The sequence below is a fragment of the Crocodylus siamensis genome, chromosome 8 (assembly GCF_052110815.1).
Source record: "Crocodylus siamensis isolate JL-2025a chromosome 8, ASM5211081v1, whole genome shotgun sequence".
Taxonomy (NCBI): domain Eukaryota; kingdom Metazoa; phylum Chordata; order Crocodylia; family Crocodylidae; genus Crocodylus; species Crocodylus siamensis.
Window position 1 is genome coordinate 58,018,603 of NC_143402.1, and position 19,807 is coordinate 58,038,409.

At 56.6% G+C, this 19,807-nt stretch overlaps 1 protein-coding gene across 1 annotated transcript; it reads right to left on the reverse strand.

Moving 5' to 3' along the window:
• Positions 1-11,655: 11,655 nt before the first annotated feature.
• LOC149858779 (intercellular adhesion molecule 3-like) lies at positions 11,656-19,266 on the reverse strand. Its single transcript, XM_090061244.1, has 7 exons — positions 19,077-19,266; positions 17,649-17,921; positions 16,499-16,816; positions 15,068-15,340; positions 14,262-14,543; positions 13,178-13,420; positions 11,656-12,465 (listed from the first exon to the last, which is right to left on the reverse strand). The coding sequence occupies exons 1-7, from the start codon at positions 19,126-19,128 to the stop codon at positions 12,224-12,226; spliced, it is 1,683 nt and encodes a 560-aa protein (XP_089917370.1). The 5' UTR covers positions 19,129-19,266; the 3' UTR covers positions 11,656-12,223.
• Between the last annotated feature and the right edge of the window lie 541 nt (positions 19,267-19,807).

Below are 19,807 nucleotides of genomic sequence, written 5' to 3' on the forward strand. Positions count from 1 at the left end.
AAAAAAATACAACCTTGAAAAAACTAAAGCAAACTTACTTAATTAGACACCTGTGCACAGAGTAATAATGCAGGATTTTTTTTTTTTTTACCTTAAAACATATAACTGAAATAAGCAGTATTAGCAATTCTGGTCTCTTTTTTTTTTTTTTAGTCAGAAAGGCCAAAAGCCTGAATAAATTCACTTTAACACAGCGTAGCACTGCCGAGCCTATAAGCATGCTGCAGGTTTTTCCTCCCAAGGTGGTGAACCTTGTATTTTTCAGTGTTGAACACCATCAGGTTCTCATCCGCCCATTTCATGAGCCTGTCAAGATCTGCCTGGATCACCCTCCTGTCCTCAGGTGTGGATGCTTTACCCCTGAGTTTGGTGTCATCAACTAACTTGGCCAGTCTGCTTTCTGACACCAATGTCTACATTAATGAAGATATTAAACAGTACAGGCCATAGGACAGAGCCTTGAGGGACCCCACTGGTCACTGCACACCAAGACAATTGGCTTTCTTCAACCACCACCCTCTGGGTCCTACCAGGGAGCCAATTCCCCAGCCAGAGGATTATGGTATGGCCGAGGCTGCAGTTAGCCAGTTTTGTCAAGAGGTGATCATGGGATACCAGATCAAAGGCTTTTTTGAAGTCAAGATGTATGACATCAATTTCTTCCCCCTTGTCCAGGTGACAGGTCACCCAGTCGTAAAAGGAAATGAGATTGGTCAAACAAGACCTACCTGCAACAAACCCGTGCTGGGTATCCCTCAGGATATTGCTGTCAGCTAGTCTGTTAAGGATGGCCTCCTTGATAATCTTTTCCAAGACCTTCCCCAGGATAGAGGTCAGGCTGATGAGCCCGTAGTTTGCCGGATCTACTTTCCTCCCTTTCTTGAAGATAGGCACCACATGGGCCTTCTTCCAATCTTTGTGCACATCACCGGAGGACCAGGAGTTCTCAAAGATCCATGCTAGGGGCTGAGCTATGATGCTTACCAGCTTGAGTACCCTGGGGTGTAAACTGCCAGGGCTGGCTGACTTGAAGGTATCCAGCTTGTCAAGGTGTTTGTTCCTTCACGAGGTCGGCTTCAATGGAGGGTAAGGAATCCTCCTCACCCAGGCATCCCTGTCCCACAGTGGGCAGGGGCATCCCATGGCCGCTGGTGAAAAACTGATGCAAAGTACCCATTTAGCAAGTTTGCTTTTTCCTGGGCATCAATTGTCCCATCTGGTTTAGTAGGGGTCCAATGTTGCCCTGGCTTTTCCTCCAGCTTCCCACATATCTAAAAAAGGACTTTTTATTGTCCTTGATATTTGTAGCTAGCTGGAGTTCCATCATAGCCTTGGCTTTCCTGGTTTTCTCTCTGCAGGTCCGGACTAGAGCAGAGTATTCCTCCTTGGTGGTGGTTCCAGTCCTCCATCCTCTGTAAGTCTTCCTTTTAAGATGCAGGAGGTCCGCTAGTTCCCTGGAGAGCCAAGGGGGATGCTGTGCCCTTTTGCTGCCTTTTCTCTGAGATGGGTTAGACTTTGCTTGCACATCTAGGATTGCTCCCTTGAGAAGCAGCCACTCATTCTGAACTCCCCTCCCCTTTGGGTTGTGGCCCTTTAGGGCCTCCCTGACAAGCCTCCTGAGCTTGTCAAAGTCAGCTTTCCTGAAGTTGAGGACTTCTGTATTATTGACTGACTTGCCAGCTTTATAGCAGATGGTGAAGGTGATCAGCTCATGGTCAGGGTCACCCAGCTTCCCTTTGATCATTAGGTCCCTGATTAAGTCATCCCTGATTGCCAGATTGGACCTGTGAACAGCCCTATTGGACCCGGCAGTCAGGCTGCTGGCCTTCAGTAGTGTGGTTATAACTGTGGGGGGTGTGCAGTGACAGCCAGCAGAGTGACCATCTGAAGATCTTCTCTATTCCCCTGATAAGGCACTGAAACCAGTTGGCTCTTAGGCATCACCTACCTAATTTAAGCAGCTGGCAGGCCTTAGGGTACGTATACCCAATCCCAGGGTATGGGAATTGTGGGTGTACCCATGCAGATCTGTATTTCTGTGAGTCTGGCAATTTTCATATCTGCGGTTGTATATTTGTATAGATATTGTATATAGTACCTTAGTTGTAGGATATATATAAATATATCCTAACAAACCACTAACAACTACATAACTATAAAAAAAAAAATCACAATAACAGACTAAATCATATATATATATATATATATATATAAAAATAAAATATAGGATTTAGTCTGTTATTGTGATTTTATATATATAGTTGTGTGGTTATTAATAAACCATTAGATTTGTTCCAGTTACTATCCAGGTCTCAGTTCGTAATTTATGTAAATCCCCAAATCACCCCAGAGTGGCGCTGTGGATTAGATCAGTGAATGCTCTGAGGGACACATTTGCGCCCAACCCTTCAGTTGTAGACTTTGCTTAATTAGTGATCAAAGTCTGGGTATAACAGCTCCAGAAATACTAGGAACAAACACACACCCCAGGAAAATACATGCTGTCTGGAAAAGCAAATGAAGGCTGTGTATCTAATCCAAGATTAGCAAAATTAACTTTAGCACCAATAAAGACATCAGTGTGGAAAGCCAAGCCAGATTATCTCCAGCCCCATATATCTTGCTTATAGAGGAAGAGCATGAATGTTCACTGCCTAAGACAAAACGAGAGACGCATTCTCCATTAATTGTGACCATGGCAGCTTAGTTAGAGAATACTCCAACAGATGAATGAGTGGCAGTGTTTTTTGACTCAGGTTGGGTAGCAAGAGTTGTTTTGCATTAGCTCCCAGTGTGGCAAGAGAGGAGTATAATGTCAGCTGGTGGAACACTGGTGGCACATACCACCAACTTATTGCATGTGTGGGAATTAGCAAAGAAAAGGATTGAACCCACCTATATTAGTAAAGTAATGGCTCCTAAAAAGGGAACTGAAGAAGCCAAGTGAAATGGAGAAGCTGACTCACAGGCAAAAATAGGAGCCACAGAAGGACCAGAACAGATACTTAATAAAGCATTAATAGCAGCTGGAGCTAAGAGAACCCAAGAGGCAGTGGATTTGGTAGCATTACAGGCTCAAAGCAAGGAAATAAAAGTCTTGGTAAACAAAGGGCAGTAGAAAGGATGGAAAATTTGGCAAGGGTCATCAGGATTGGCTTTAGCCCAGAAACAAGAAGAGGAGGGAGCTCCAGTGTGGGTGGTATCTGAAGTAGTAAGGGTAGAAATAATAACTCTGGCAAATAAACATGGATACTTGAGGATAGACAAAACCCTGACAAGACTACAGGCAGTGGAATGGTGGCCACGTATGGAGGAGGAAATGAAACAATACATTGACAACTGCTTATGTGCAACAAATAATCTCAATACCAAAATAATTAAGGGACCCCGTGGACAACAGAGAATGAGTGGTCCATGGAGTAGGCTACAAATAGACTGCATTGTACCCATGCCTCAAACAGCAAGGGGAAATAAATACTGGACCACAGAGTATCCAGTGCCTGGCAGAGCCCCCCAGCTTGGTCCCAAGCTCAGCACGCATGCCTACGCCCTGGCCAGCCTCAGCAATCTCAAGGAGAGGACCACGGGGCTGCAGGTCCAGTACCGTGTGGCATGGTACCGCTGCTGCGCACTCATGTTGAAGATGGCCACGATGTGGTAGCACCAACCCTGGGATCCCCCTGGATGTTCTCCATGTGCAGCACCTGGTCCCTGAGAAGCAGGGTCACAGTGAGGTTCCTCATGGATGCGACACTACCCATCTTGCAGGTCATGGGGTAGGTCTTGCCCTCCTCCAGCATGGTGACAGCTCCAGTGTCACCCACTCTGGGGCCCCTGAGAGTGGTGGGCAGAGACAGCCGAGATCCAGGAGCTTGTGGCACCTAAGCAGTAAAATGCGTCACAACCAGAGGCCCTCACTAGGCCAGGTGCTTGCCCCAGGGCTGGGCCAGTGTCACGGAGCGGGAACCTACGAGCCGCCGTGTACTCGCTAGCGCCCCCCTGCTGTGTCAATTAGGCAATCCAGCACCCTCGACTCGCCCGCCATGTCTTTGATCTTAGGTTCAGTATGGGAGGCTGCCTACTTGCACCCATGACACCATGCTGGTATTACTTCCATTCCAAAATGGGGTGCTGTCACCCCAGCCTTAGGGGCAGCGTGTGCCTCCTACCTCCCCTGTAGCATGCCCCAAGCCTCACAGCTGTTCTCTGGACATTGTTTGGCCCCTTGCCCTCTAGCACCCTCTCTGGCACCCCTGGGCCTATCATGCCCTGGTGCCCCTCTCTGGCACCCCTGGGCTTACCACACTCTTGGCACCCCGAGGCTGTCCCGCCCAGCACCCCTCTCTAGAACTTCTCTTGTTACCGGCGCCCCTGGGCCTGGCACGTAGCCACCGCCCTGTTACCGGCGCCCCAGGCCTGTCGCGCCCTTGGGCTACCACTCAGCCCGCTGCCCCACTCTGGAGCCTATGCCGCGCTCTTTGCGGCCACTGCCTGCTTCCAGGGCCTAAGCCGCGCCTCACGCGCCCTGCTGCCCGTCTCTGGGGCCTATGCCACGGTCTGTGTGCCCGTTGCCCTCCCTAGGGCTTATGCCACACCTCTCGCACCCACTGCCCCCTTCCAGGGCCTTTCCGTGCTTCCCGCGCTGGGGCTACAACCCCTACTTGCTGAGCGCCTCTCCGACACTCGTCTGCTGTGCCGACTGCGTCACACACTCCGTGCCCCCCGCTGGGCATCAGGAGCCCCCCAAGCTGCTGGGGCACTCCTGTGAGGCCTCCTCACGCCCCTACAGCCTCACCCAGTCCTCCGGCGTAATCATAAATAAACTAAACAGTCAGCCGGCCAGCTACGACACAACAAAAGGCCTACCAGCTTATAATCCAAATTTCACAGAGTGCTGACTCTCAGTCATACAGCTATCCAGACTCTCTCTGTCTCTCCCCTTGCATCATCACAGCCAACCAAACCACCATCATTGACCCTGCTGCTCAGCCCTCCTACAGCTACCAGAAGGAAACTGCTGCTCAGGCTCCGGCCTGGGCTGTTTATAAAGGCCCAACCCTGCCCCCTTCTGGCCACCTGACCTGCTTGGTTGTGATGGCAACCGACAACTGAGCTGCCCTGCTGATTGACAGCTCTGTTACTTTCACTTACATGGCACAGGACACCTTGGTGCTCCTGTGACAGCCAGATTCTCCCCCGACCTCAATCCCAGCTTTCCTACATAAGAACAGAAGAATTGCCATGTCCTGGGCATAGGCAGTGGAAGGTGGTGGTGGGGGGAAGGGGGCTTAGCCCCACCAAACTAATTTTGCAGCAGCCAGCAGCAGCACCACAGCACTGCTTGCTGTGCAGCCAGGCCAGTGCCCCACACACACTCAGCTCCTTGCAGCTGAGGAAAAAGAGGCTAACCACACATGCGTCACACTGTGCATTCTCAGGTTGACGCATGCACTCAATCCCCACCAAATATTTTCTCCCTCCGTCTACAGTCCTGGGTTCAATACTAGGTCAGGGGTGGGCAAAATGCAGTTTGTGAATCGGATCCAGGCCACCAAGTGATTGGTTTCTGACTGCAGGATGCGCCCACCATTCGACGCCATTAAGCCTGCGGCTGCCCCTGCAGCACACATGGGACCAAGCCTAGCCTGGGGCAGCCCACACCATGCTCCAGGCCACACCTGCAGCCCAGCTACAGCCAGTGCACGCAGCTTCCATTAGGCTGCTCTCAGCGTGGCTGCAGCTGCCTGGGTTCTGCTCCACCCCCGTAGCCTTCACCAGCGGCTTCTCCACCTGTTTCTGCTGTGCAGCTCCTGGGCAGAAGGAAGCTTCAGTAAGGTGGCTCCTACTCCAGCATGCGGGGCTCTGGCTTCAGCTCCCAGCTGCCTTCCACCCACTCTGCCCGATTGTCACAGGTGGCCAAGTGAGTGGAAAGCATCCAGACGCTTCAGCTGTGTGGCTCCTGTCCCACCACATGGGGCTCTGGCTTCAGCTCCCAGCTGCCTTCCATCCACTTAGCCACTTCTGCCAGGCCAGCTGTGGCAGATGACTATCTGTTCAGTGGCTTCCTCTACCCTGGTCAACTGGGTCAAGAGCTCTGGCCTGGCGGTAGGTGATGGGTGGCAAGTGGGCTTGTTCCCACCTGCACTCTAGGGCTTCTGATGGGGCATGGGCTCTCTGCTCTGTCTGGGGTTCCACCTGTCCCACAGCAATCCTGTCCCACCAGAGACTTGGCAGCAGCTAGAGGTCAGGGTTGGAGCAGCTGCAGGTGTAGACAGACCTTCTGCACTGTCTCTCCCTTTGTGGGAAAGCACTGGTCATCAACCAGCTGGTCCTGTTCATGCACTGGCATCACTTCAACACACTGGCCATGCCCCCAGAGCTCTTGGGCAGAAGCAGAGATAGGCACTGGGGTACTTCTGGCCAGGATGGCCCTGGGTCTCTGCAGAGGTTCTGAGCATCCCCAGACAGGAGGCCAGGCAGGGCCTGATCTGCCTCCCCAGCCAGGTTCACACCTTCTGCCTGCAGGCCCTGCAGAGACTCTTGCATGGTGGCGGTAGCAAAACAGCATGGAGCCATTTAGGACACACCTTCCCCTGCCAAGGATTCCAATGCAGCTGGTAACTTTTCTACCTGTAAGTGCTCTCCAAGCAGCACCTTCCACATTTCTACAGGGACCTCCACAGCGCCTGGAAGCCAGTTTCCGTCTCCAGGTTGACAGGACACCAACATCTTTGCCAAGTCCCTGCTGAAAAACCTGCAACTGGTAGTGCTGGTAATGGAGGTGCCCTGGGTGCACCAAAGGGTGGTCTTGGCCAACATCACCTGTATCAGATACCTGTGACACACCTCCTGGACAGTTCTTGCTGTGCTGGCCTGGTGTATGGAACTGCCCACACTGTATGCACCCTTCTACCTACTCCAGGAGGTCAAGGCTGCCCTGCTGGACAATGTCCTTGTCTACATTGACCAGGTCCTGTGTGAAGGCTGTCCTCCCCTCCCCCCCACCCATATCCCCCAACTCTCCAGAGCTCATCAAGTGGCCCGTGCCTCAGCAGGCTCCACCACAATCCCCACCATAACATTTAATCAGGCTGGGGGATACCAAGCCAATCTGCCTCCAAACAGCCCACTGCTGCCAGCTCTACACGCTTGTACTCTGCACAATCCACCATCCCGTTCTTGCATCCCATCCCGAGAACAAGTGTTGGGACACCCTAGGCAAGAGTGAGGGCAAGGGTCCCCAGTGGACAAATCTTGCTCTACCCTGATCCCACAAACCACCCTGGTGGCTTCTGCATGGAGCTGTTGCCACACGGATGTATCTGGCACAGTTCACAGACACCCCTCAACACCTGCCCCTTCTGTGAGCTGAGAAACAACCTGGCGCATGCATATTTGAAGTGCACCGGGCTGCAGCTCCTGCACCATCTCCTCCAGAACCTCAGCACTTCTCTCCTCACCTGTTTATTTATGCACTCCTCACCTGTGGCACAACCAAGTCCCAGGACCTCCTGGTCAACCTTCTTCTAGCCCTAGCTAAGCTAGTGGTATATCTCACCAGGAAGGAGGCTGTACCTGGGAGGATGACCAGGGACCGCAAGCTCACTTTTTCATGCCTTGAGCAATCCTGTCTCCAGGCATCATTGGGCAATGTTCACTGGCTCCTTGGACTCATCTGCAGGCCAGTGGGCTCTGTCTGGGGTGCTCTGCTTGGTGCCCCCCCCACCCCTTGCCACACTAGTTTTAAACCTCTCACCTCACTTCTGTCCCTATTGCCTTTAGTTGTCCCCAGAAATTGGTTGCTGTGTACCTAGTGATCTCCCTTTCTATGGGAGGCTTATAGCACTTCCTTGTGGGCATTGCTCACCTTCCCTAGGCAACAAATAAGCCTGTGTCACAGGGCAGCAGAAAACAGATGTGGAGAGGGAGAGTGAACTGGGTCTGACCAGGAATTTCCCCCTGTTCCTTTCCCACTTGTAGTTTCCAGTTATTTGAGGTCTAGGAAGGTCTGATTCATAAGCTGTGTCCCTCACTCCTGTGCTCAATAGCGACTGATGCCCCTTTGCTCCAAAAACATGTTCAATCCCTTGTGAGTCTGGCTGAACTCTCAGCTTCCACCACAATGAGTTTCACACTTTACAGCTAGGCAGTGTGAAAAATAACTTCCTGTTAGTTTTAAACTAACAGCTTGCTGGTTTCATTTTGTGACACCTCGCTTTTGCATTGAGAGTCAATATTAAATCCCTATTCACTTTCTCTTCACCCATTAGTATTTTGTAAAGCCTTCTCATGCCCCCCTCAAGCACCCCTTTTCTAAACTGAATAGGCTCAGTCTTTAGTCCCTCCTCATATGCAAACCACCCTTACTGCTAACCTTCTTTGCAGCCCTTCTCTGAAACTTTCTCTAGTTCTGCACCCCAGCTGTCCACTTCTCAATGCTGCTTGGACCCTAGAGCCAGCAGCCAGGCTACATGGGGACACTTACGGTACATGGAGATAGCTGCAGACACCATTTTTCTCTCCTTGCTGCAGGAGACCCAGCAGCAGACCTGGGATTCCCACTGGCTGACACTGGCCAGCTCCACGGCCACTCAGCCAGGCCCCATCTCAACCTGGCACTTTGTGAGAGAGGTCTCTGGGCTATGCTGGGCATCAGAGTCCAGGCACATTGACGTGCAGTTCAGCCATATGACCCTGCCGTACTCTACTGCCAGGTCACTGAGCCAAATCCTCACATGCAACTGGGCTCCTGGAACAGTTACATATATGTACCTGTCAGGCAACAGCTCAACCCACCATGACCCCCAGCCTGTGCCCAGGGCAGGGGGGCTGGGCTGAGCAAGGACAGGCGCTGAGGAGGCTGGTGGGGGATCCTAGGCTCTGTCTGTGGTTCCCAGTTCCCTGTAACCTCAGGCAAATCTGTGCATTGCTCAGCCCAGCAGTTTCTCCCTCCTTGTGAAACTGCTTTGTTGGTTTAGCCTGTAAGCTCTGCACACACTCACGCACAGACGTGTGCAGCCAACTGCAAGCCTAGGACCTACCAGAATACCTGTTATGTCCATGCCGGACCTGGGGCCATGTTCCAGCCAGTGAGGAAGCAGCCCCTTGGCAGCTGCAGACTGAGGCAGTGCAGGCCTTGTTGTCTAGCTCTGGGTATCTTCCAGGCCCTGGAAGGGGCTGTTCCTGGCTGTGGGGGACCTAGCTTGCCAGGCGGACTAGAGAGCGGGGCAAAGAAGCCTGTAGTCAGTGGCCGTGTCAAGGGGCCATTTCCATGGAGGACTCTGGGACTGAGGCCCTGATCCCCTGGTTATCTTCTGGTTGGTCATAGCTTGAGGGTGCCACAGGACCCCTGGGCTGGAGTCTGCCTCTGCTACTCTGCTCCCCTAGCCTGCAAGTCAGAGGCGTTCAGCCTTGAAGGCTCAGATCCAAACGCAGTGGCTTCTTAACCTGGCAGGGGAAATACCATGTATCTGTGTCCTAGAAGGCAGTTTTCCTGAACCGCTTTGCAGAACTGCTCTTCTGGTGTGGTTCAGTACCTGCTGAGGTGCAGCAGCTTTAAGCCTAATTTATGGAAATTTGAGTCTCCTCCTTTGCTTGCTCCTAAGTGGCTAAGGGCAAGCAAAACTCGGGGGTGTCCGAACCCCAAGCCTCCGGACACTTGGCTTTGGAATTAGTTTTGGCTAATTTGGCCTTGGATACAACTTATATATATTTAAAAAAAAGGTTCAGCCTGGGCAGGGCGGGCACAGCCTGACTTAGTCCTGCTCGGAAGGGGAATCCCCGCAGGTCGGCTGACAGGGGCTGGGGGCACCGGGGAAATGCCTGCCACGGGGTCTAGAAAAGCCCATCCCTCCTCCCCCACCCCCGCCCCGCTTCCAGGAAAGTGCCTGGGGGAGGCTAGAGCCCGGCCCAACCCCAACCCCGTGTAAACGCGGCTGCTCCAATTCGCTTCGCTGCCGGAGCCGGGCGCGCCCGAGAGCCGGCGCCGCCAGCCCGACTGCGGCCCCTTGGCAGCTGCAGACCGAGGCAGCGCAGCCTCTGTTGTCTGGCTCTGGGTCTCCTCCAGGCCCTGCCTGAGCTCCGGGAGGGGCCGTTCCCGGCACTGGGGGGCCTAGCGCTGCTGGGGGGCTGGAGAGGGGGGCAAGGAAGCCTGCAGCCGGCCGTGTCAAGGGGCCGTCCCGAAGGAGGACTCTGGGACTGAGGCCCCGATCCGCTGGTTTCCCTCTGCGGGAGCCCTGGGCTGAAGCCTGCCTCTGCCACTGCTGCTCCCGGCCGGCACGTGGCAGGCCAAGGCTCGGGAGCCTTTTGGGCTGGGACTGGCGGCTCCCGGCAGCAGCGCCCAGCGCGGGAGCTGGGACCCTCCTCTGCCCCCGCGGTCACAGTGGTTCAGCCCGCGCAGGGCGGTCCCGCCGGCCTCAGTCTTGCTCCAGGACAGGAGTCGCCCCGTGTAAACGCCGGACGCGGCCGAGTGCGGGGGCGCGGGCTCCCGGGTGGCCACGGGGCCCGTCGGGGCGGCCTCCCAGCGCGGCCGGGCACGTCCGGCCCCCCCAGCGCAGCCGCCGGGACCCGCCGTGGGACGCTGGGCACAGGCCGAGCGCCCCCGCCCCGCCCCCGCGGGCACGGGCACGGGCTGGGAGCCAGCGGCTGCCCGTGGAGGCTCCTCCCAGCCGGCGGGCACCCTGCCCGGGCCCGGGCCTGAGAGCCGGGGCAGGCAGCCGCAGGACGGAGCCAGGCCCCGAGCCCCGCCGTGCCCCGGATCCTGCCTCCACCCCTCCCCGACGGGCTTCTCTGTAGCAGCCCCCAGGGGCCCCTGCCAGTCCCGCACAGCTTATGCACAGACCCCCACTCTCTTCTCAGGGTCAGGGAGAGAATCCAGGCCTCTGGGCTCTCAGTCCCTCCTGCTCTCATCCCAACAGACCGGGAAAAAAAAGGCAAGGGGCTCCCAGCCTCAAGAGCGCTCGCCTAGCCTAGCCTCCCCTCCCAGAGCAGGGAGAGAACCCAGATATCCTAGCCCCAGCCCCACCTCCTGCTGTATCCCCCAGTCCGCACTCCCCTCCCAGAACTGATGAGCAGCTGGGCTCCCATGCCCCCCACAGGCCCCAATTCCTTTCTGAGAGCTGGGGGAGAACCCAGGCATCCAGACACCCTGCTCTCAGCCCCCCAACTTCCCTCCCAGAGCTGGAGACACCCCAGATGCCCTGAGCCCCCCTACCCCCCTTCTCCCCTCTCAGAGCAGGAAGAGAACCCAGGAGTCCTACCACAGAGGCTGCTGGCTGTCAGGGCTGAGGGGTGCAGGGAAGGCAAGACATCTCCCTGAAGCAGCCCAGTAGGTAGGAGCAGATCCAACCACATCTAAGGACCACAATATGCCATGGCTCTGGGGGTGCAATTGTGTAAAGGAAGCACTTGCTTGCCTCCACCTTGAGCTACCAAGATGCAGCTGCTTCTGGGGTGGAGACAGCAATGCAGTGGAACTTAATCAAGAGGAATCCTTACAGCTGTCCAGAATGCAGTTCCTGCAGGGGCCACCGTGGGGTGGTGCCACCTCTCCCAGCCTCACTTGCTGCCTCAGTTTCCCCTCTAGCCCTGCCCCCTCAGGAGTGCTCTGAGGCCAGCAAACTTCTTGGCCCTGCACTCAGATTTAAGTCCATTAGTTAAAGCTTATTTATTTGGAGGGGGCTCCCCTCACCTTAAAAAACAGCAATAATATTAATTCAGATTCTAATGCAGTCCAGTGTCGTTGTGCCCCGTCCTGTACCAGGCTGCCAAGCTGGTCCATGCCCACAGGGAGAGACCGAAGCGTGTGCTGCTACCTTGGGTCACCAAGTCACATCTGCCTGTCCTGCAGCCCTGTAGTGGCAGCAGGGGCTTGGCCCTTCTGCATGGACTCCCCAGCTCTGGCACTAGTGTTAATGGTAGGTACTGGCCCCTCTGTAGTCCAGGATCTTGGCCTCCCAGAGGCTCCATGGCCACAACCTTGGGAACAGCAGCAGCATCCATGGTGCCTTCTTTTTCCTGGGTATGGATTGGCCCTGTGGTAGCCACCCCTGCTGCTGTGCACTTTGGGGATGCTCCGAGAAACCCTCCCTTTTCCAAGCCTATGCTTGGCTGAAGAGGGCTCCAGCATGTGCAGGCTTAACAAGCAGCTTCCACTTTCTGCCCCTGCTCCCCCAACACTGGGATCAGGAAGGTGCTGATCAGTCCGGTGCATGGCATGGGGGGCTCACACGGAGTTGTTCTGTACCACCCCATTCGTGGGGCTGTTGGGCGTGTGGCCCTTAGCGGACTGGTTCTCAGACAGGGGCACTTGCTCTTCAGGCTGCTTCTGCTTCGGCTTCGGCTTCAGATTGTACTTGCCAATCTTTTGCTTGCGGTAGTACACGGTGTAGATGGCGAAGCCCACAGCCACAGCTACAGCTACAGCCATAATGGGCAGGATGATGAGGAGGATGTTGAGGTCATGAACTGCAGGGACAAGAAAGAAGGATCAGGCTGTGCCGACTGTGGGGGACCTGTCACAGCAGCTGAGCTTCCCTCCCACTGGCCATGGCTCTCCCCTGGCCCCCAGACTTTCTTCTGTATTACAGATCAAGAGTTCCATGAGCTGAGATGGTCTCAGGACCAGGCTCCATGCAGTGCCCTGATCTCATCGGGGGTGGGGGGGTGGTGGTATACAGCACCCAGCCTGGCCCTAATCTTGGCTTGGGGGCTCTGGGCAGCGCCCAGCATGACATGGCCCTGTTCTCAACCTGGAGGGGTTGTACAGCACCCAACATGACCCCAGTCTTGGTCTGGGGGCTTGTAAAGCACCTGGCAGGGTCCCAGTGTCAGAGTATGGTGGTCTGGCCAGCGTCCAGTATGACAGGGTCCTATCCTCGGTCTAGATGGGTTGCACAGCTCCTAGTCTCTGGGGGGGAGGGGGCTGGGCAATAGTCAGGGGCTGTACTCTATTCCTAGCTTTGTTAACCCCCAAGCAAGTGGAACTGACCCCTTCAGGGACAGCCCAGGCCCCAAGCCCAAACACCCACATGTGCTTATTTCCAAATGCCCCCCCAGGGCCATGTGCAGGCCCCTGCACCCCTCCAGCTCACTGAGGAAAGCACCAGGGGCTCTCCAATCCCATGGCTTCCCATGCCCCATCCCCTTGTAGCCCCCACTCGTCTCAGGTGCCACTCACATTCCACGTGGACAGTCACGAGCTGAGTGATGGTGCCATGCAGGTTGGTGGCACTGCACATGTAGGTCCCACTCTGGTCCCGCGTGACCTGCAGCAGCGCCCCAGGTATGCGGACCTCCCCCTCCTTGAAGCAGTAGATGCTGGGTTGGGGGTTGCCCTGGGCCTCGCAGACCAGGGCTTCCTTCTTCCCCTCCACCCAGGTCTGGTTCTGTGGGCAGCTGGTGTCATTCATCCGGGGCTCATCTGGAAGGCAGAGGGGGGTGCGTGAGGTCATATCTGGCTCCAGCCCCCCTCCAGGGGCTGTTTTCAGTGTTTCTCCCTGGCCCCTAAACTGTTCATTGGTGCTATGGCACAGGCCTCTGCTTCTGGCTCTCCCCACTTCTTGGCCCATGACCTCAGCCAAGTTCACCTAGCCGGTTAGCTGGTATGTCTCCATTTCCCAGGTTGTAAACGATGCTGCAAGTCTCCCTGGCCAGGGCTCTCGTGCACTTTAAAATCACACATACGACCACAGCTCGTAGGACTGACAGCAGTCAGAAACCCAGCATCAAGCCCTAGCTCTGCCATGGCCCCCCCGCAGGAGGCCTTGGTCATGTCACCTAACTTTCTACCCTATCCCCACAGCTGGAAGGGCACCTGCCACCCAGAAGGCTTGGAAGGACATGTGTCAGAGGGTTTTTTTTTAAATTTGTATCTGCTAAATTAGCCCAAACTAATTCCAAACCCAAGAGTCCAGAACCATAAGTAGCCCTACTACCAGCACACAAGCTCCACCCACACCTGGGGCTTCAGATGTTTCCAAAACCTTTGGCAGGCATCCTACTTGCAGGCTCAAGCCCGGAGGCTTGGGGTTCAGATGCCCCCCAAGTTTTGCTTATCCTTAGCTATAAGGCCCTCAGAGCAAGCAAGAGACTCCCATTTCCATAAACTGGGCTTAAAGCCTCTGCACCTTGGTGGGTACTGAACCACACCAGAAGGACATGGGTCAGAGATGATGCAGTGCCCAGAGGCCACAAGGACAGGAGCACACCCCCACCACCTCTCTACTCCAGGTGTACAGAGGGCATCACCAGCCCTGACTTACAGTAGACAGTGAGCACCATTGAGCTGGTCTTTAGTAGGATGGGATGGGCATCAAGCTGGAGGGTAGCCTCACACATTAAGCTGCGATTGTTGTCCTTGTCACGTGCCATCAGCAGGTGATACAGGACTGGTGGCTTCCCTCTGGCCAACATGCTTCCACCGCTGTCTTTCAGCTGCAGCTGAATGTGGGTGTCTGCACTGGCTGACACATTGCATGTCACAGTCACACTGTTGTCAGCCATGGTCTTCTGCGGGTCCACGACCAGGATGGGCTCGGGAAAGTCTGCAGGGAACAAGGCACCTGCTGTTCAGACAGGGGACAAGGCAGCTGGTGGCTCTGGACACTGCCTGGGCAGGGGGTCTCCTACTGGCTCAAGGGGCTCAGAAGCCTGGCACCTGCACCCCAGAGGCAGCCTGCATGTTTCCCAGCTTGGCTGCTGGGCCCCAGGGAAACTGGTGTCACCTAGACCTGGCCAAAGGGCAGGGGGAACTTTGGGGGCTGGAGCTCTCAGGTGTAGCAGGGCTGGGCATGCACAGAGAGCCAGGCCAGCAGAGTGTGGGAGTGGGGGATATGGTTCTCTTGGGCCCCCAGGGCGAGTTTTGAGTGGAGAATTTGGAGGGAAAGTCCAGCCGCAAGAAGCCAATGTAAAATGAAACCTCCCCCATGCCCTGCCTCTCCCTCCCCACCCCCCAGGGAACTGAAACCCTGTGGGGCCTATGACACAGATGCTTCTGGCTCCAGCAGGGCTCCCCCCACCCACAGGATGCAGGATATGGACACCCCCAAGACACAACCCAGACACTCACTGTAAACCTCGACGAGAGCCACAGCGGAGCGAGTCAGCGGCCCCACGGACACAGTGCAGTTCAGCTTGTATTTTCCAGGTGCTTGGGAAGAGATCTTGGCCATGGCACTGGTGCCCGAGGCAGTTACACTGGAGGACAGCAAGTGCCCAGCAAAGCTCAGACTGAACTGGACCTCGTTCTCTGGGAAGGCATCATCCATATGACAGCTAGCATCCTCGGTGGTGCTTGCTTCCAAATAGTGAGGGACCTGGATCTGGGGATCCCTGGGGAGGGCTGCAGTGGGCGAGAAGGACCCAGTGGCATGAGGGGAGGATGCTGCTGGCTGGGTGAGATGTCCTCTCCCACCCAGGTCCAGCTGCACATGCAGACCCCCTCTCTGCACCTCCAGGCATGGGTGTATCTATCCCTTCTCTGCCCAACGCAGTGTGTCCAGCCCTCCTGTCCTGCAGTCCCCATGCCCTGGCCCTGTCACCAGAATCTACAGCTTGGTTTTCTCAGCCTATTGTCAGGGAAGTCCCTCTGATGTACACACACACACCGATGTACACAGAGCTCAGGCATCTGGGACACACGCACAGAACCCAGGTGTCTAACACACACATACTTGCACAAGGAACCCAGGCATCTGGGAGACACACACAACCCAGGCCACACAGACAACCTGCCCTCCACCCTGTCCCAGGAATCCAGGAACGGGACACCCCCACCCCTAGGCTACACAACCCCCCATCCCCCAAGGATCTAGAAGGCATACACCCCCCCAGTCCAGAGGCATACAGAACCTAAACATCCAGGACATGGACATGCAGACCCCACTCCCGCTCACCAGGACACACACGTGCTACCTGTACTACCCTAAGGGGTTCTGGGCTGGGCCAAGGATGGGGAAGAGGAACAAGGAGGGGAAGTGTGAAAGGGGAAGGCAGAGCATGGAGCAGGGGCTGTTCAGAACCTCAGGCACAAGCCTGAGAAACTTCTCAGGAAGCTTGGGGAAGTCCAAGTCTGTGCCTGGGCAGGCAGCTGCTGGAGGTGGAAAGTACTTTCAAGCCCAGCCTCCTCTGCCACACCCCACTCCAGAGCACATAAGAGCATCACACTCAGGCACAGCCAAATTCAGCCCTTGGTCCCGTGGGCACTGGATAGAGGACTTCTAGCGTGTTTTCCCTTGGAGTGTTATATAAAAACAGGACGCTGCCCCTTTACATGTCCAGGCAGGCCCCAGCAGTACCCACTGCATCCTGTCTTTCAACAGTCTGCTCATGGGAGGCACCTGGCTGTGGTTGAGGCAGCACCGCGCAGAGGGTGCCTGGGACAGCGGCTCAGGCCCAGGGACCAGCTCGGAGCCTGGAGAAGGCAGAGCAATGTGTCAGGCCCCAGGCTAGAGAGCTCCGGGGGCCCCTGGTAGAGCACCCAACTCAATCGCAAACTCACCGTACACACTGAGGCTGGCTGGGGTGGAGGCATTCTTGAGGACAGGCCCATGGGGCCGCAGGTCCAGCACCGTGTGGCAGGTGACGTCCTGCCCATGGTACTCGCGCTCTGCAATCACGTTGAATGTGGCCTTGACGTCAGTAGCATTAGCTGGGGTATAATCCTGGAAGTTCTTTGTGTGTAGCACCTGACCCCCGAGATGCAGGGTCACACTGAGGTTCCTCACAGGTGCCACATTGATCACCTGGCAGGTCACGGGGTAGGTCATGCCCTTCTGTAGCAGGGGTGGCAGTTCCAGTGTCACTTGCTTTGGGACCCCTGAGGGTGAAGGAAGAAGCAGGCTGATACCCAACAGCTAATGGCACCTAAGCAGCTCAATGAGTCACAGCCAGAACCCCTCACTCAGCCGGACCCCTGGCCCAGGTCTGGGCCAGACCCTCCCCACACCCCAGTCCCTGCTTTCCTACATAAGACCTGCTATGACCTGCGTCAGACCCAAAGTCCAAGTTCCCCAGTCTCCTGTGTTACATGGTGGCAGATAGCCAATGTGGAGAGGGAGAGTGAACTGGGTGTGACCAGGGATTTTCCCCCTTCCTCTCCCACTGGCAGCCTCCAGCATTTAAGGTCCAGGACATTTCGATTCAAAGGCCGTGCCCCTCACTCCTGTGCTCAATATCTATTCATGTCACTTTGCTCCAAGAACGTGTCCAATCCCTTGTGAATCGGCTGAATTCTCAGCTTCCACTGTTACTGGTCATTGTTGTCACCGCTGATGATGACTTGACTGATAGGCAGTGTGAAAAAGAACTTCCTGTTGTCAGTTTTAGACTGGCTGCTGGTTTCATTTTGTGACCCCCTCGCTCTTCCACTGACTCTCTCTCGATACTGAATCCCGACCCACTTTCTCTTCGTCATACAGTATTTGGTAAACCCTTCTCACCCCACCCCCTCCGCCCCAGCACCTCTTTTGTAAACTGGATAGGGCTAGTCTTTAGTCTCGCCTCAGATGAAGGCCCCCCTATACCGCTAAGCATCCTTGCTGCCCTTCTCTGGACCTCCTCTAGTTCTTCTACTTCCTCCTCTGAGCTGCCCGCTTCTTGGCACTGGTCGGACCCCAGAGCTAGTGATCGGGCCGCACAGGGGCACTTACGGTATGTTATGATATCGGCAGACACTATTGTTTTGTCAGTGCCATGGCAGGCCATCCAGCACTGGACCACGGATTGCGACTCGCTGACGTTGACCAACTCCGCAGCCACCCAGCCAGGTCCTGTCTCCACTAGGTGCTTTGTCAGTGAGGTCTCCAGGCCTAGCCGGGCACCAGAGTTTGAGCATGTCGACGAGCAATTCAGCCTCAAGGCCCTGCCGTACTCAACCAACGGGTTGCTGGGCGATATCCTCACCTCCACCTGGGCTCCTGCAACTGCAACACACATGCACCCGTCAGGCAACAGCTCTACCTGCCACAGTCGCCGTACTGTGCCCAGGGCAATGGGGCCAGACTGAGCAAGGGCAGGCTCTGAGGAGGCTGGAGGAGGATCCCAGGCTCTGTGTGGGGTTTCCAGCTCTGCCATGGGCTTCCAGTGACCTTGGGTAAGTCCTTGCATGGCTCAGCCCAGCAGTTCCCCCTCCTTTGCTCCCCCAGCCCCGAAACTGCTTTGTCAGTTTAGCCTGCAATCTCCTCACACACTCGTGCAGCTGCTAGGATGCCCTTCATGTCCATGCAGGGCCCAGGGCCACGTTCCAGGCTGCCAAAAAGCCACCCCTTGGCAGCTGCAGGCTGAGGCAGTGCAGCCCCTATTGTCAGACCCTGGCCAAGCTCGGGAAGGGGCTGTGAGGGGCCTATGCTGCTGGGTGCTGGAGAGCGGGGAAGGAGGCCTGCAGCTAGTGGCACGTTCCAGGGCTGTTTCCAGGGAGGGCTTTGGGACTGAGGCCCCAACCCCCAGCTCCCTTCTGCTGTCCCTTGGTTGCAGCTTGGGCCACGCCCGGTGTGGGACCTGGCCCGGATCCTGCCTTTGCTACTCCCAACCCCCAGCAAAGCACTTAACAGGCTAAACCCTGGGATCCAGCCTTCTTGGTGGACTGGAGGCTCCTGGTGACAGCGCCCTGCACGGGAGGGGCCGACACCAGCGGGGCCCCCTGCTCCCCGCCCACCCCGCGGGCCAGAGGCAGGCACTGCCTGACTCAGTCTTGACCCCACGGGGAATCCCCGCGGGGACGTTGGAAATGCCCGCCAGGAAGTCCAGCCGAGTCCGCCCCGCTTCCCGGAAAGCTCCCGGGGGAGGGAGGCTGGAGCCCGGCCCGGCCCCTCTCCAGACCCCCGCGCTGTGGCGTCGGAGCCCGGCCCCAACCCCGTGTAAACGCCGGACGCGGCCGAGTGCGGGGGCGCGGGCTCCCGGGTGGCCACGGGGCCCGTCGGGGCGGCCTCCCAGCGCGGCCGGGCACGTCCGCCCCCCCCAGCGCAGCCGCCGGGACCCGTCGCCCGGGCCGGAGCGACTCCGCAGCGGCGTGGCGTGGCGTGGCGGGGAGCGGAGCGGACGGCGCGGGGTCCCGGCGCGGCCCAACCCCGCGTGCTCACCTGAGAGCCCGGCCAGGGCGCAGAGCAGCGAGAGGAGCGGGGCGCGGGGCATGGCGCGGAGCTGGTGCGGGGTGCTCAGGCGCACGGGGCAGGCGTGTGGGCGCCGCCCCGCTCCGGAGCCTTTATGGGCCGCCGAAGCCCGGCCCCGGCCCTCCCCCCCGTGGGGAATTTTGCTTCTCAAATGCCCGAAGGGACTTTTTCGTGCGCTCACCTCCGGTCTGGCTTCTCCAGAAGCTGACAGGGAGGCGGGGCGGGGAAGAGACCGAGCGCGGGGGTGGCAGACAGAGCAGAGCTCGGACCCACGGCCCTTTCCCCGCAGTGCGGCTGGGGGTGGGCGGGGGCGGTACGGGAAAGGTCCGTGGGGTGATAGATTGATACACAGACAGGGATGAGGGATGGACAGGCAGGCAGAAGGGGTGTACGGAGAGAGAGATCCATGCGTACAAAGGGGCATTGAGAAGGATGGACGTTCAGACACAGACAGATGGATAGAGGGTTGTGTATGGATAAAGAGATCCATGCATACATATTAGGAGCATTGGGATAGATAGATAGATAGATAAGGGGGGTGTATGGATAGAGACATCCATGCAAGGGGCATTAGGAAGGATGGAAAGACACCCACACACACACATCACACGGAGTGTGCAGACAGACAGCTCCATGCATACATCCAAAGGGCACTGGGAAGGATGGACAGACAGACAGGCAGACAAACCAACAGACAGACA